The sequence below is a fragment of the Podarcis erhardii genome (assembly GCF_964252035.2).
Source record: "Podarcis erhardii genome assembly, chromosome: Z".
NCBI classification, from domain to species: domain Eukaryota; kingdom Metazoa; phylum Chordata; class Lepidosauria; order Squamata; family Lacertidae; genus Podarcis; species Podarcis erhardii.
Window position 1 is genome coordinate 37,152,161 of NC_138504.1, and position 18,079 is coordinate 37,170,239.

The window sequence follows — 18,079 nt, forward strand, 5'->3', positions numbered from 1 at the left end:
TAATTCGCTGTGACAACTGAACAGTGGAACTTCCACGTTCAGGAACAGTCTGTTTTATGAAGGCTATGTGGGTTTGGGCAAGCCTTAAGGGAGGGTTGCTGCTGCTGCTCGTTGAAGAGTTATGCTGTGGAAATCACCACGGGCAGGTTAATTCTGCTTCGTTCATAGCAAGCCACAAGGGAGAGTAGCTGCTGTTATTAATTGGATATGCCATGCTGTCTACAGTTTTGCAATGGAACCTCCATGTACAGAGACAATACTTTCTTCTGAATACAACTTGGTTTAAGGCAAGCCACAAAGGGTAGTGGTTGATATTTGGAGATGCTCTCCACACCTATGCAGTGGAACTTCCACAGCAGGGATGGTCTACCTTCTGAAAGCTTTGTGGTCTTGGGCAAGGTTTGTTGTTGGAGATGCCATGCTTGCCACAGCTGCACACTGTTCTGGAACCATACAGGTTCTGGGACCATCTCCTTTCTGAATTCTGTGCTGTTTGGACAAGCCACAGCAATGCTGTTGTTACTGGAGATGCCATGCTCTGCACAGCACAACAGTGAAACCTCTAGGTCCAGAGGCAGTCTATCTTCTGGATGCTATATGGTTTGGGGCAAGCTAGAAGGGAGCATGGTTGTTAATTGTTGGATGTGTTGTGTTAAGAGGTTGGGGTGTTGCTGTGACTGTTGTTGGTTTTGACCAGCAGACCCAGGGGCAAAAACTGAAAAAAGATAGGTTAATGGGAAAGAAAGAGGATGCTAACCAGAAGTGTAATGAAATGCCACATTCCCTGCTAGGCAGCCTTCTGAGGGCCACATGTCTGTGGTGGGTGGGTGGCTAGAGGCAAAAGTGGGTGGAGCAACAGGTATAAATGCTACTTTTGCACAGTAGACTACTTTTTCAAACCATCTCTCTATCCTCCATCCATAAAAGCAGGAGGCATTAACTTAGTTCAGGAACACGTTTCTCTTTTTTTGTAAATAAATTTTTATAGATTTTCTTTTCTTCTTTCCACAATGCATTCCAACCAGGCGAAAACACTTGAGGGTATGAAGTATAAAGAGAGCTGGAGAATGCATCTACCTTGCTCCCCTGTCTGTACTGAAAGTCTTCAAACTTTTTAGACGCAGGGTCCAAACGCGCATTTGGGGATCCTATATTTGTCTCCTATTAATCTGACAGTTTTGAGATAGCTTGGGTGAGGGCATGTGACCTAGTCAAGGGACCTGTACACCAGTTGCAAAAGAGGGTTCTCCAGGGTCTCTGACTCAGAGTCTTTCCCAGCACCTATAACTTCCCAGTTTGTTTCTTTTTACTGGTGATGCCTTATGACACTGATTCTCAAACTTTTTTCACTGGGACAAACTTTCATTAAAAAAAATTGCTTGTTGCACACCAAATTTTTTATTAATGAGAAATACATGGGAAAACAAAAAGAAACAATTTCTAGAAGTGCTTGATTTAGAACACAGAACACAACTACTTTACAATATGAGCATGGGACATCCAGAAAGTATAAAACAGTGCAGCTACATAAGAACATGAATCATTCCCAAAATTTAATTATAAACAAACATATCCGATGCTCCCACCACTGCACCTACAATGAGCTTCCCATTGCCTTCCCCTTGCCCCTCGTACTCTTGGTACCCAGCAGTGATGTGCAATGTTGAGAAGCCCAGTGAATGAAGCTGCCCTGCTTGTGCTACTACTGTGTAGTAAAATATGACAAAACCACATAAGAGTTAACAAAATATGCTGTGTTAAATACCATAATTTAATGGCTTTTCATTTTATTTTAGTGAACTGGAACGTCTAAGTAATCTTGTAGGCAAGCCATCAGAGAACCATCCTCTCCACAATAGTGGATTGTTGAGTTTAGATCCTGTTCAGGACAAAACACCCCTCTACAGCCAGCTGCTTCAGGCTTATAAATGGTCAAATAAGGTAAGAAATAAAAGAAGTGTATTAATGTTAATTGCTAGTCAAAGTTATGTTATATAGAGGGGTTTGAAATTCTTGGCTATTGCAGCTTTGCTATCTCAGCTGCCTCTTGCTTTGATGCAGAGAGAAGCAGCTCACTGTGCTATGGGGCAAGAGAAATGATACTATGGCAGCTATATCTATACCCTGTCCTTGTTTTAAGAGGCTGCTAACAGAAGCTGATGATGGGGATGGGTTAAGCAAAATTGTATCCTCCATCCTCAACAAATTTGTGTGCTCCTCTTCTACTCGTGTTTAAAAAGCTCATCCAAAAGCATAAGGAGGTGCTTTTTCAGTCCTTGACATCTTCTAAGAATTGATTGGAGTTATCTCTCTGGTGACATTCATGTTTTAAACTGTGTACATGTTTAAATAAAATGCATGATTGTTTTGCATAATACAAAACTTTGCTTGTTCTAATGAGTTCAACAGAGTTTTAAACTTTTAGAATTGTACAAGAAAATGCTATATAATATCTAGGTAGCTACCTACAAAAGTCGTATCAAACTGAAGGTGGAGCTTGTAACACTGGAGGAGAATCATGCTTCAAACTGTTGGGAAAATAGCTTGAAATCTAATCACATGTTGAATTATTTATTTATTTATAACCGCCTTTCCCCCTGACAGGAGTCCAGGTGTCTTACAGACAACAACAACAACATTTTGCCAATATGGTAGCTGTTACAGTAGATATTTCTTGTCTGGTGGTGGCTGCCTCAAGCGACCATGTTAGTGGCTAGGCTTAAACTGTGTTTCCCTTTACTTTAGCATTGTGTGGAATGTTATTTAACTAAGTTTTACTCATAGTAGACCCATTGAAATGAATGGACCTAACTTAGGCATATACTGTTCAAAAGCACTTCAAAGTGCAAGTAGATAAATAGGTACTGCTCCAGCGGGAAGGTAAACGGCGTTTCCGTGCACTGCTCTGGTTTCGCCAGAAGCAGCTTAGTCATGCTGGCCACATGACCTGGAAAAACTGACTGCGGACAAACGCATCTCCCTTGGCCAGTAAAACAAGATGAGTGCCGCAACCCCAGAGTTGTTCGTGACTGGACTTTACTGTCAGGGGTCCCTTTACCTTTACCTTTTTAACTTAGGCGTGCTAATTAATTTCAGTGGCTCTGCTCTAAGTAAAACTTAGTTGAATAACTTCCCTATATATTTTACGTTTTTATCCTAATATACATGATAGCAGCTGGTTTCTCTGTTTCTCATCAATGAAAATACCTGCTTAGTATTGGACAAACCCACCGTTGGACAATGATTGTTATAGTAGGGTGTGCAATCTTTTTGGCGTCAAGGGGGCATTCCTCTTTACTCAGAACCTTTGTATCCTGTGTAGTCACCCTCAAAAAAGTGATTATTAGGGTAATCCTTACACACATAAAAATATAAGGAGACCTTGCTGGATCAGGCTGATGGCCTACTAGTCCAGCATCATGTTCTCAAAGTGGGAACCCAGATGCCTGTGGCAAACCCTCAAGCAGGACTCAAGCAGCTTTGTCCGCTGTCACACACCTCCGCCTTTCCCCTTTAAAGAAGGAGATTCCCTCCAGAAACTCCCACCTATAAACAATGGAGTTTGCCTTCAATGCTTCAGCCAGAAATGTATAGTTGTCTCTCTCTCTCAACAGGTGTGAAGGAATCTCCTTTAGGATAATAATGTCTTTCTCCCCAATTCTGAGTCTTCTCTTATTACTGGTTTGCAAAATTGTATCTCTAATTTGACTTGAGTTGAAAGATATCAAACAGTTTCCAGGCCATTTGTTTGCTTTAGCAACATCTGATTTCACTCTGAATATTTTCTCTGTGCCTTTAATTATTTCGTCTTCTTGAAGCTCTAACCATTTGGCTAACTCCTTAATGATTCTTTCATCAATAAGCTCCTCTGCCTCTTTGGGAATGCCTCTAAACCTCAAGGTCCTCTCTCACCTTTGCATCTGCACGCGGAAGTATAGTTTTATTTTAATTTAGTGCTCTATAATTGCCTTCAGAATGTGGTTTAAGCACTTCTTTATGCCTTTTTATGTTTTTGTGATAAACTGGTTTCAAAGCACTTAAATACTCACTCAGCACTTGCCCTTTAATCACCACTTTGTTTTGAATTCAGTAATTTGTTCTCAACTCCATTGTTTACATCAGCTGGTATTGATGCTTCAGTTGTCTGTTCTAACAAGAGGGCTTGTCACCTGTAACTCTTTGCTCCTTCAGAATAATTTCTCTGGCCATCTCTTTCACTTCCTGCTTGTTTGATGATGCAGTAACATGAGACAATGTTTTACTCTTGCATGTACGCAAAACTGATTTAGTTGGATTGGTTTTGCCCACTCTCAGCAGCTGTTTTTAAATAAGAACATATGGAGTCACTGGAGTGGGTTTTTGGTCTGACTCTTTGCTGTCATTTGGAAGGGGAGAGCATTTAGTTGCTGTGATGCATGGAAGTACTTTTTGCCTCTCTGCATTTAATTTTTAATTTTTGACCCCTTTGTGGCTGGTGTGTTGTATATTTGATGAGCTGAGAGCCCAGGACAGCTCCCTTTCCTTCTCTGCCCAGATTGCTCATGCGTTAACAATTTTACACATAAAACACATCGCTGAGCTAGGATAAAATGTGGACTTAAGGGCAGGAGTAAAAAAAGGGGGGTAAAAGAATGTGGATATTTCAGCATTTTTCAACTCATGAATTTACTCCCTATTAATAGAGTCCTGTACACTCATCTGCTCAAAAATATGTCCCATTAAAGATTGGATTGGATTTTTGTTGGCTGCTGTGTGCTTGGATATTACACATCATTGGACCAATGCACCCTCCTATCCCATTGCAAAGTTGATGATCAAAGGTTTGATGTGTAGCGGTGGTTGAGAAATGAGGCAACAGAATGGGACAGTTAGGGGGCTGAAGTCAGAATACGCATTCCTTGGGGACTGGAATCCATGGTTAGTGTTTGTATCTCATCAGAGGAGAGGAATAAATGCCTCCTGCTCATAAACAAACTTTTGGACAGACCTCTAATATATTTTTGGACAACTACATTTGAAATGTAGCTATGTACTGTAGGTGTGAATTGGTGTTTTCTCTTCACAAAAAATGTGTGCAACATACTTGTGGCTTCAGTTTCATTCTACATTGTTGTTTGTTTATCTATGTTCCTAACAAAAACTTAATAAAAACATGCTAAAAAAGAATAAGGGCTGTTAAATTCAATGTGACTTACCTTACAGTCAAGTAAGTAGATAGAGAACTGCAGACGAAACCAAATTATTAGAAGGGCCTTCCTTGTTGAGCTTGTGATATATAAATAGTCTGATTATGATTAGTTATTATATTTGTATATAATAATCTGAAGTTCACAGGGTGGTTCACAACATTAAAAAAGCAAAACGAGAACACAAAAGTACATAATAAAACATAAACAAACCAATAACTCCCCCCCTTTCTCACAAACATTTTTTAAAGACCATAGAAGGTTAATCAGAGGCTTGGTTATAGAGAAAGGTTTTCATAAACAGTAATTCTGTTTACTGTTTATAGAAACCAGTATTTCTTTCTCTTTTTTCTTTCTTTTCTTTTTCCCCCTTTCTCTTATTTTCTATCTTCTTTCATAGTTTATGTTTGACATATATGTAAACAATTGTGTTTTTTGCAGATATATCTGGAAATTTAATTGTATTATTCAATAAAGTTATATTTAAAAAGAAAAAGAGAAATGTTTTCAACTGGTGCCTAAAGATATGTAATGAAGGCACAAGGTGAGCCTCCCTGGGAAGAGCACTCCACAAATGGGGAGCCACCCCAGAAAAGGCACATTCTCTTGTTGCCACTCTCTGCACTTCTCATGGAGGAGGCACATGAAGAAGGACCTCAGAGGATGATCGCTGGGTACCTGTTGGTTCATATGGGGAGCAGTTGTCATTGAGGTATTTACGCTTAACTTGAGGGTAAAACCCATTGAATCCAGTGGGGAAGGGGCATAGTTCAGTACTACAGCACCTAGTTTGCTTGCACAGGGCGGTCCAATCTGTAACATCTCCCAGTAGGGCTAGGAAAGATTCCTGCTCGGTACCTTGGAGAGCTGGTTCCAGCCACTGCAACCCAATACTGAGCTTGATGGGCTAATGGGCTGAATGACAGATGAAGAGAAAGTGGCTGGGAGAGGAGAGGAGAAAATTGATTGAAATAGAGTGGGAAACTGAAAAGTGCAGCAGGTGGACCAATAGACTTGATTCAGTTGGCATATGATAAAGCTAATTCTTCTGTTGTGGCATGCAACTTTGACTATGTTGGTTGCAAGGGAACCCCCAGCCCAGCTTTATGTCACTTGCAAACAGATGGACAACAGAATTAGAGGGTGTCTTGTGTGTATGAGCAAATGTTAAATGAAAAGGGATGGGGAAAGGGGTGTAACCATACGGTGTTTGCTTTGTTAGTTAAACACTTAAGTGGGCTAATTGCCTGTCAAAGAGCATATGGAAACATGAATTACATCTTTAAATCTATTTTTGTGTGTGTGTGTTTTTAAAAAGAGAAGCGAAGTTAAGATGCCACACGATCTCTAATCTGTGTATTTTAGTATATTCAAGAGCTAAAGTTCTTATAAAGATAACAGATAAAGAGGCAGTGGCCTGATTTGGACATGTTGTATGAATGAGCCTAAGTGAACATACTACCCATTATCCAGTTAAAGGTGGAGACTGCAAGGAGACTGGAAATACCTGCTTTTAAACTAATCAGAGTTCCCTATAACATGTGAACTTGAAAACACTGGTTCGTTCAATTTTAAACTCTGCTTGGTTGAACAAGTCAAGATTGTTAAGCTGTAGTTTGATACAGGCTTGTTTAGATTAAGCATAATTTGTTTTTGTTTTTCCTGTTGCTTTTCTATACCACCCAATAACCCAAGTCCTCTGGGTGGTTTCTCTGAAGTATGGATGTAACGGGAAAACTACTCAGTTTAATGGTGAATGCTTTCAATCTCTACTGTACGAACTGTGCCAAGGAGCAGAGGGGAGTGTGCCAGCCTGAGGTGTGTGTCAGCTTGTAAATGTAAGACTCAACCAGGGGTAGGAATTTTTGGCTCCTACTAGTAGGCCAGATCCTAATCTCTCTTAACCCCCGCGGGCCATTTTCATTGTAGAGCAGGACTGATCACGTGCCATCCATTTGACATCACCAAAGTTTTAGGTGCAGTGTTTTCACTTGCCTTTGTGGTTTGAAATAAAAATGTGTATTCTGTTTCTAAAAACGTTTAGTAGGGTCTTCAAGCAATCATTTGTAGTGTGCTTTTAATAAAAACTTCTAAATTGTAGGTGGCATCAAAGAATACACTTTGTTATGTATACATGGAACTAATATTAATTAAATGCATGTGAGGATTCACTGTAGGATAACACTGGTGTCAAAAGCTTATGCTCTGTGGTGTTGAAATGGGTGAAAAAATCTGTCTGAACTAACGCATTTGCAGCTGAATTCTCGAGTCACAGCATTTTATTAATTCAGGCTGAATTAGTAGGGGTGGCTGTTTGAGGGCTTAAATAGTTGAACTTTTTTATTCTAGTGCAGTTCACTAAAATAGATTGTCCAATGGTGAACTTTTTGGCAGGTAAGCAGCTGAAATTCAGATTAGACTCCACCCCCCAGTTCTGCATGGCAAACTTCACTGCTTTCTCAGCATCCAGATGGCAGTTTAGAGACATTTTTAGTGAATAGAGATGATTCTATGATGTCCTTGTTGTGCTCTGTTGTAGGGTGAACTTTGTAGTTCTTGAAATATGGTGTGTCTACATGAGACATATTTTCTTGTCCAAATACAGTAAATTAAGCCCTGAAGTATTAGGGAATGCCACCTTAGCAACACATTATTTCTATGTACCTTGAGGTTAGATTAAACACTGTTCTCACTTGCTGCTTTCCTTTATTGTTACTTGTATATTCATGCACACTTTGCCCTTGATGTGTCACTTGTATGCCCTAGCCCCAGTGCATGCCTGAGGCTGTGCCTGCTAAGATGTTCCCATGGATTCTGCAGTAGCAAAGCTTTGTGAGAACTCTTTTAGTAGGACACCTATCTTAAATAGGTAGTTTGATAATCTTTACTCTAAAATGGCACATCTTTTTGACACCTTTTCTGTTAATTTTTGCAGGGGCTGTTGACCCTGCCATCTGCTAATGCAGATGTGTCATCCCATTGGTCTTAGTAAAGGAATTTCCCATCCTTCCAGACTGCTCTTACAGCTAGAGCTGAGACCAAATTATTCCCTGTTTTGCTGCAATATCTGCATGCTGCAAAGTGCTTCTTGTTTGATTTTTGGGGGGAAGGGGAAACTTCTGATCACTCTTCAAAAATGCATTTTAGAGAACCATTGAAGGTGTGGTACATAAGGTTCTTGGCCAAAGATTTTTAGACAGTTGAATTATGTGAACTAAATAGGGGAGGGATGAATAGTACAAGGGTAGTACAAGGAATTGAGCTAAAAAGACAAAAAACAACTTAAATAAAACATTTTCTCAGTGTATGCAAATAAGTTCATTAGCTGGATTAATGTAAAACAAGCAGTTAAACAGATTATTATGAGAAACTAAAGAATAATTAAAGATGAAGTAATGTAGAAAATTCAGTATGAAAATTTAAATTCAGAAGAAACCACAAAAGGGAGGGGGATGTCTATTAGAAATGTATGTGATTGTGTTTTTGAATGTTTGTAAGTTTCTTTTGAAAAACCAAAAAATGCAATTTAAATTGAAAAAAAATCTCAATACACATTGAAAATATATGGATAAAAGTAAACCTCCAGCAGACTGCATACTTTATTTTGCCTGTTGAGGTTATCATAGCTAATTGGGCTGTTCACACATTTTGGAATAGGGCTTTGTTATGTTGCTGATTTATGGGGTCTTGTTCCTGGTGTTGTGCTGGGCTTTGCAGGTGCCCTAAAACAACTGGCCACTCAGGGAGGGGTAGAGTGCCTCTTTCAAAGTGATGCCAGGGTATCATAGGGTGTAAGAACATAACATAAGAAGAGCTGTGCTGGGCCAGGCCAGTGGCCCATCTGATCCAGCTTTTTGTTCTCATAGTGGGCAACCAGATGGCCCAATGGGAAGTCTGCAAGCAGGACCTGAACACAACAACACTCTCCCCACGTGTTTTCTAGCAACTGCTCTTTGGAAACATACTGGTCCTAATATTGGGCTGTATCCAAGGTTAGTCCTATTCAGATTACATCCTTTAAAACAATGGACACAATTGACTTAATGCCATTAATTTAATTGTGTCAACTCTGAGATAAACTTATTTGGATGCAACCCACTGAAGTTTGCCAGTCATGACTGGTAGCCATTGATAGCCTTATCCTCTAGGAATTTGTCTAATTCTCTTTTAAAATCATCCAATTAGTGGCCATGACTACATCTTTTGGTAGTGAGCTCCATAGGTTTAACAATTTGCTGTGTGCGAAAGCACTTCCTTATGTGTCTTTCCATTCTTTAAACATTCAGCTTTATTTGATGGGCCTGGGTTCTGGTATTGAGAGAGGGAGAAAAACTTATCTGACCACTTTCTCCACACAATGCAGAGTTTTATTCATCCCTTACATATCTCCTCTTATGAGCCTTTTCTCTGAATGAGAAAGCCCCCAAAACTGTACCCTTTTTTCATTGGGGAGCAGTTCCAGTCTTATCAGTTTGACTGCTCTTTTCTGAACATTTTGTAGCCCTACGATATCCTTTCGAGATGTGGCAACCAGAACTATTGTGCAGTCACACCTTTGTATATAGAACCCCCTCCTTAAAAGAGTGCTAACTACCAATAATGAGTTATGATTTTCTGACATTGAAGCCAAGGGAAATAACATTGTACTTTCTCTAGTTTATTAAATTATCTGTTTCATTCTCAGTTATTTGTGTAGGTCATTTTGTTGCATGCCTTAAAAAAAAATCAATAGGTACTTGTAGGGGAGTTTCAGACTTGTTAGACTGCTTTGGTAGCTTGGTATTGATCAGACACAGATATTGAGTTTAACAGCAATAAAGTGTCATTAATTGTTAACTGTAGGAGTCCAAGAACAGTGTTGAGGTGAACTTTTTTTTGTCTTGTAATAAGCCATAATTCCATGTGAATTTAATAGATAATTTCTAATTGTATTCAAACATTTCTAATTTGCTTTGGTATGACAAGTGAAATTGAAATATGTTAATGGTCTCAGAGAACTGCATTTTACCCAGGCCACAAGATTTACTCTACAAAATTTCTCTATAACACTTCTTATATTGTTACTTCAGGTATCCAGTTTTCTCCAGAGAGATTTCATTCATACAATTAAGGGAAGCATTTTTTATTTACTTCATTAGAGCAATGATGCATGTGTGAAGAATCTTGACAAGTATTTGGTCATTATGCTCCCTCTTGGGAATGAGATATCATTGCTTTTGAAATAGATGTTGCTACTCTGAATTTCATTTTTGATTAGGATCAGAGTGGGAAAGCTATCAGGATTTATAATCTAGGATCTTGACATACCTAAACTGGCTTCAGTAAGTAAACAAAGCATCATATTCAGTTGTTGCTTTGTACAGAAGACTGTTACCCTGTTTTCTAGACTTGAGTCAAAGGAACGGATGTAGAGGTCCTCACACTTCATTGAAAATGCAAAGATTCCAAGAGAACTAGTTATGAAGGGGCCCTGCTGTAAGAACTTCGCCTCTCTTTGAGATCCTTATAACTTTCCCTTATTTTTATTTATTTTATATAATTTATGTGTTGCTTCATTTTTTTAAAAGAAAATCTCTAAGCAGTTTGCAACATCCTAAAAATATCTGTTCCCAAATAGCCCCAGTTGGCTCAAGTCATCTTCTCCAGGAGAGTCTAAGCTCATTGCTGCCCAACCAGAGGGCTACTGGAAAATTGGGTGATCAAATGGAATGAAGAAATCTTTCCTCCAGCCCTAAGAATGTTTCTTTCTTCTGGCAAATAAATACATTCAGTTTCCGCCCCCCCCCCCCAGGAATTTTTCTCTTGCAGGTTACAGGCAAACAGTTTTTTTATTGATCAGTATTAAGCAATAAGGGACGCGGGTGGCACTGTAGGTTAAACCACAGAGCCTAGGACTTGCCGATCACTAGGTCGGCGGTTTGAATCCCTGTGACGGGGTGAGCTCCCGTTGCTAGGTCCCTGCTCCTGCCAACCTAGGAGTTCGAAAGCACGTCAAAGTGCAAGTAGATGAATAGGTACTGCTCCGGCGGGAAGGTAAATGGCGTTTCCATGCGCTGCTCTGGTTCGCCAATAAAGCGAGATGAGCGCCGCAACCCCAGAGTCGGCCACGACTGGACCTAATGGTCAGGGGTCCCTTTACCTTTATTAAGCAATAAACAAATTAACAAGCTGATATGCCATTAGTTCAAGATATTGAAACTTATTTTGCTTGTCTGCCTGTTTCAAAAAGCGCAAGCTTTAGCTGGTATGGTGTGTCCAGGATCTATATTTAAATAATCATACGTTTTATTTGTATAATTCAGTGGTGTGCGATCAGTGGACTAAGGACTAGGCTAGTCCCCTAAATGTTTCCCTGGCTCTCCTTCTTAAAGCCCACAAAGCTTCTGCCTGGCTTAGGGAGGGAGGGAGGCGCAATGCTCTGATGGGTTCAAGAGTCCTCCCATCACCTTCCCAAAGCCTGCCCAGATTTGCAAACGAGGCAGGAGGGCTCCAGCATCCATCAGAACCCTGGCGCCTCTTTCAGGATGTGTGTGATGTCAGGATGTCACAGCGTCACGTGTGCATCCCCCCCCCCCCGCGGTCCTGATCCTAACTGTTCTCCTACAAAAAAAACCCCCACTGTGTGTCACTGGAACAATTTTTTGTATAAGTTGGCATATGGTGATTAAAATCCACATAAACAGTGAGAGGGAGAGCAGTTGTAACAACTGCACATGTATAAACAGTCGCATTTGAGAGTTTTGATTTGACAACATTAATCTTCGATCTACTGTCAGAGAATAATGGAAATAGGATTTGGGTGTGTGTTTTATTTGGGTAGGTTCTGTGACTAGTTTTGCCATAGTTTTCTGTGGTTTAGGAAAACCTTCAATTATTCTGTAAATATAATCAGAACATTAGGTAAAGTTGCTGTGGTTGACAAGAACCAAGCTTGTTAGAACCAAGCTCCTATACACTATTAATAGCACTGATTGGAAACTGCTCATTTGTAGTGCTGAATAGAAGCCCCTCAATTAGGTGTAGATCTTTCAGTGATGTGAAGATACTTAATCAGATGAGCCCATTTTAGAACTGGCATTCACTGGTTCACATGTGCCCTTGTAGAAGTAGTTGAAATCCACAATCCCTTTCACACCTGTTTCATTTGCATTGTAGCTGACAATCTTAGGATTATTATTTTTTTAAAGATGTTCCATGCCAGTCAACTAAACAATGCAAAATATTCCTTGCCTAAACAATGTAAAACAAAAGAGTGAGATTAGACAAATGGGGAAAAATCTCTGTACTTGAAAGGGTTGAGATGCACAGTAGGTATTGTAGGAAATTGCAAAGAGCTAATTCCTGTAGGGTTCTGCTCAGCAGGGTGGCACATTTATAATAAGAAATTTCCAGCAGGAGACTACCTATGACAATAAAAAAACCCCTTAACTGAGGCTCTTGTCTCTGGGCTTTGCAGAACAAAGAGGGCTTTGACATTGGCTGATAACTATTGAAAGCATGCATTTAATTGGGACATGTAGATTGCTCTATAAACATCTATGGCTGTGCTTATACCAAGGAAAAAGAAAATGAAAGACTTGGTTATTTATTGTTAAACATGTATTCTGGGATCTGACTGAGTGAGCCACCTGTGTTGCACTGTTCAGGTACAAAGGAGGTGAGTTAATGGCAGTCCTTACACACAACAAATACCTTGTCTTCCTTGGGGCCAATTTTGCCATTAATGGTTTCATACCATCTTTGAGTGTGTGTGTTAATATAGTATGGGTTATAGGGGCCATTGTTGTAGCACAGTAGATGCTTTTGTGCCCCTGCAGATGGGATACTTTTGTGCAACCAAATTATCCTGGTGCTTTCCTTAGGTATGCAGGATCCTGCTGGCTTTTGTCAGTTCTGCCTTGTAAGGTTCAGCCTCCTAAGTGATGGTGGGGAGGCCTCTGTGACAGTGTTTTTGCTGTGGCTCCTGCTGCTTGGCAGCACAGCCTTTACTTCAATATTAGCATTTCCTAAGTTGAATGCCCAAAGAATTTCAGCCTGAGGATAATTGGTGTGTGTGTGTGTGTGTGTGTGTGTGAGAGAGAGAGAGATACCTTAAAAAACACAATATTCTCTCTCTCTTTCATTCACAGTCCTGGACAAAAGCTGTGTTGCTCTTGGAAAACGTTCTGCAGTGTGTGAGGGAGAACGTCAGGGCAATAGTGTAGGGTAGAGATGCCTACATTATCAGCTGCCCTGCCTCCTGCCCCCACTTCTGATTTAGGGATTCTTTTCAGTGTACTATGACTATAGATAACCTACTGATATTCAGATTGAAATAAAAGCCCAAGAGGAAGGCAGAATCACAGTTCTGGATAAATTTGAACACTTATGAAAAGAAAAGCTAATGTTAACCTTTTTTTAATCAGCCTAATGCAGACTTGATAAATGTGATACCAGTAGGATTTTTTTTTTAAAGACTCAGAGTGAAGAAGCTACAGGTTGTCCTCCTGGAAAGGGAGTTCCAAAGGTATTTGGAACGGGTTTTGCTGTAAAACAGTTTTAATGAGTGATCTTTTTTTTCATCCTTTTAAGAGTGTTTACTCACAGGGCGATCCAACCTGTCAGACCAAGTGGGCCACAAGAGTTTTTGCCACAGAACCATGGACTGCACATTGAATTAAATTTCCATATTGTAAATTAAAGTGTTTGTAATATATTTAACATTATTTTACACAGTTAATATATTTGATTGAATATATAAATTAAATACAGAAATATATTTTATTTATTTATTTATTTATTTAAAAAAATTAAATCACAGACAGATGTTGAGACCAAGGTATGAAAGTTTAAATAAAGTTGAACAGAAGCCTTCTGTTAACAAATAGGATCTGGTTCCTTATGGGAGACAAACAAGGTGCCCACTGGAAAATAAAGGTGCCTTAACACTTTCAATCTCACCAAGAACTGACAAGGTGTTAGTGATTTATAGCACTTTGGGGATATATTAGAATCCAATTTTGCCTAATTAAGGGAAGTGAGAACTGGCATTGCTCAGGTTGCAGCATTGCCAAATATTGGTACACTTCAGAAAGTGACAACCTCAAATCATTTTAATGTTTGAAAGTAGCCCTGTGCTGAGTCAGGCAGTTGGTCCATTTAGCTCAGTATTGCCTATACTGACTGCCAGAGATTCTCCAGGGTTTTAGGCAGGGATTCTTTCCCAGCCCCAAGGGAGATGCCAGTGATAGGTCATGGGACCTTCTGCATCCAAAGCAGATGCTTTGCTATTGAGGTATGGCCCTTCTTCTAGCCCCGAGGCAGTTTCATGTTGTACTTGAAACAGTGGAACATTATGGATGCAATGCTCCAGTGTCTCTTAACTGTGTTAAGATTGGGAAGAAACCACAGAACTGTATTCTTTCTTTTCCCTAGCCCCTCTCTTGTACAAATTCCCCTGCTCGCGGTAGTTCTGCGAGGAAGCATATGCACTGAATGCAAAATCTCTTATTCAAGTTGCTGCATCTCAAAGAGCTTCAGTGGAAAATTCTCCATGATAAAAGGCAGAAAAATTTTCATTTTATAAAAGTATTAAAACAGTGAACAGATATAATACCAGCAAAATTGGACAGTTTCAGAATTGTTATTCTGCTCCCTTTCCCATGTGAATTCTCCTTGAGAAGCATGTGTATTTTTGTAATTAAAAAAAACAAACACATCTCCTTCAGTTTGCTAAAATTAGTCTAGTTTGTTTTCAGCACCTTAAATTTTTAACAGTGTAAGAGAAGTGTTTATGCTACTGAATTGCCATGCCTTAAAATATTTTAATAAAAATAATTTACGAAAAGAGTTTACCATTTGTTTGAATAGGATTTAAAACAATCTTCCCAACTCCCAAATATTTCATTTCTGACAACTTTTGGGAATTGGTAAAAAACCACCTATTTTTTATATCTTGGATAAGCTATAAAATTAACATGGCAAAAATCAAACATACTGAATTGGATACCAATTAATGTAGGGTGGTTCAAAAAGCTTCTGGAAAACCATAATACTGGGGCAGATCTGGGAAAGACCTTGCCTGAGACCCTGGAGAGCAGCTTCCAGTATCACAAGAAAGATCAAGGCTAGATGGACCAAGCAGCTGTAACACCTTATCTTCTTAATAAGAATATAATAAGAAACAAAAGTCCATCTAGACCAGGTATGGGGAACCTTAGGCCCTCCAAATATTGCTGAACTACAGTTCCCATCAGCTCTAAAAAATGTGGCCAGGGATGATGAGGTTCAGCAAAATCTGGAGAGCTAAATGTTTCCCAGATTTCATCTAGATTGAGGAGTACCGGCACTTTGGAGGAAGCTTTATGTGACCTTACTCTTTAGCTGTTGGCTAAGAGGAAGTGTAGGGATGCGGGTGGCACTGTGGGTTAAACTACAGCGCCTAGGACTTGCAGATCAGAAGGTCGGCGGTTCGAATCCCCGTGACAGGGTGAGCTCCCGTTGCTTGGTCCCAGATCCTGCCCACCTAGCAGTTCGAAAGCACGTCAAAGTGCAAGTAGATGAATAGGTACTGCTCCGGCGGGAAGGTAAACGGCGTTTCCGTGTGCTGCTCTGGTTTGCCAGAAGCGGCTTAGTCATGCTGGCCAAATGACCCGGAAGCTGAACGCCGGCTCCCTCGGCCAATAAAGCGAGATGAGCGCCGCAACCCCAGAGTCGGCCACGACTGGACCTAATGGTCAAGGGTCCCTTTACCTTTACCTTTAAGAGGAAATGTGGATTAATGTTAGCCAAGGAATTAGCAATTGTTGGCAGTGATTCTGATGTAATCATTGACTTGTGCATTTGAGAAATCTGGAGCATGCTGTAGTGTAGTGTAGTGCTGTTTCATGAGCTCCTGCCTCAAACAGCAGTTCTGGTTAGCCTTGACTGCAATTAACATTGGTACTGATTCATTGCTTAAGTGTAGTGGAAGGCAGTGAAAACTTGTACCTGGAGGAGTGGGTTGGTAGAAAGGTGTGTGGGATCCTACAGCTAAGAGTTTTGAAGAGTTGTGTCACCTATATGTATTGTTATTCTGTTTTTTAAATAGTACCACCTATATAAAAAAAGGAGAGAATAGCATGCACAGTTTGGTTTTTGAAAAGGTTTATTTCCATAAAGGTGAGAAAATACTACTATGCCTCTTTTCACTAATTTATTAAGGAGCAGAGCTGTGTTCCTGCTGAGTACAGTGTAAAAGCTCAGATCATAGCATGCATGTTTATATAGACAGTTGGGGCTTACTGATAGAACTCCTGCTTAATACCTGTCTGAAGACTGGGCTTCAGCTGAAGGATTTCTACTAATGAACATATATACTCGCAGTACATCACTAGTCAATCCTACTCCCTGAAGTAGGTCTTTCCAGCATGTATCCTAAACTGTCACTCTGAGGCTACGTGTGTGGGAGGTAATTGCCAATAAGAGGCTCTTTGTTTTAGGTTAACACAGATAAAATAAAACAAAACTCAGCCTTAAAACTGAAACCAATAAATCTGTAAAATCCTGTAAAATATAGAAGACTGTGGTGCTGTCAGTGTCTAAAATATTAATGTGGTTGCTTTGTTTATTTTTGGCCAACCACTATGGTTTCCCCCCCAAAAATGTATATTTATTTTATGTGTATAATGTATTTGACAGCTTCTTTTCACTCGGAGCCTAATTCAGTTTGAAATGACTGCTATTTATCTATTAAAGCTTCCCCCGCCAATCATGACATTAACCGGGATTTGTTTTGCTATGCTAACTTTTTACTGTATGAAATATATGGAAGCTGTCAGCTTTCCAACTCCAGAGTGAGTGTGGGGGAAGCTGTTGTGTCTGAGATGAACTTCAATAGAAGAACAACGTGGTAGAATGATTCCATATCTCTTCTGTAGACCATCTTAATCTCTTTCCTCCTGTCTGTATGTCTGTCTACCCATCATCTATCTATCTAGAATAAGAGGAAATATTGCTTCAAAACTAGCTACATATTATACTAATATCCATTTGCCCTATCCATATGCTTTCTGTTGGATTCTGTTTAGGAGTTTCAATGCTGTTGTCATGTTGAGATTGTAATTTTGGCCTGCCTTACGGCTCCGTGTTTTATTTTGTGTGTGTGTGTGTGCGCGCGAGTGCCATTTTTCACTCCCTAGTGGAAGGTTGCATTTCTAGAATTTCAGAGAAATTATATAAACTTTTGTTTTTGCCGTTTTGTGATTAGTTGGCAGATTGCGTAGTGTGATTTTTTTTTTTAAGGCTAATCTGTCATTTTGAGCAAATCACTTTGTAGGATCTCTCAAGGCTTAGGGCCAAATTGTGACAGTTTCATGTGCTTTAAACATGAAACTTTTCTGTGTAGAGATTTTACACCTAGTGCTTCCTGACACCATCTATTATCACTGGGCTCCCCATGGCAGTGTCACTAGAATACCAGGGTGAGACTTAGCCATGATTTCTTCCCAGCATCTCTGAGCATATACGGTAGCCTGATGGATCAGGCCATTGACCCATCTAGTCCAGCATCCTGTTCTCCATTGCTGCTTTGCTCGCCTGTTGCTGAGAGATAGTAAGAAGGATGTGTTTTTGTTTATTTATTTAAATAAGAGGAAAATGTGCTTTATTGGCCAGAGTAAGTAGGAGCCCAGTTTTTTAGACACAGTTCTATCCAGTACCACTTAATGTTACATTCCCTGCGTGGGAAGGGATATTTCCCCAGACTCACTGTGAGCTTCATAAGGACAGCAGCAGGAGGACATGATGTTTGCACATTATTATTTAGCTATTGTTTAGCACAGCCAACCTGGCACCCTCTGTGTGTTTTGTACTATAGCTATCAGAAGTTGTAGCTCAAAACATCTGGAGGGCACCAGGTTGGTGAAGACTAGTTT

The 18,079-nt window shown here is 39.9% G+C and overlaps 1 protein-coding gene across 3 annotated transcripts in view; it reads left to right on the forward strand.

The window, feature by feature from the left end:
• MED27 (mediator complex subunit 27) overlaps positions 1-18,079 on the forward strand; it is a 165,398-nt gene that overhangs the window by 470 nt on the left and 146,849 nt on the right. For all 3 annotated transcript variants that reach the window (XM_081847187.1, XM_081847188.1, XM_081847189.1), the window contains exon 2: positions 1,797-1,941. In XM_081847187.1, coding sequence (XP_081703313.1) covers positions 1,797-1,941 — 145 coding nt within the window. The remainder of the gene's footprint in view (positions 1-1,796; positions 1,942-18,079) is intronic.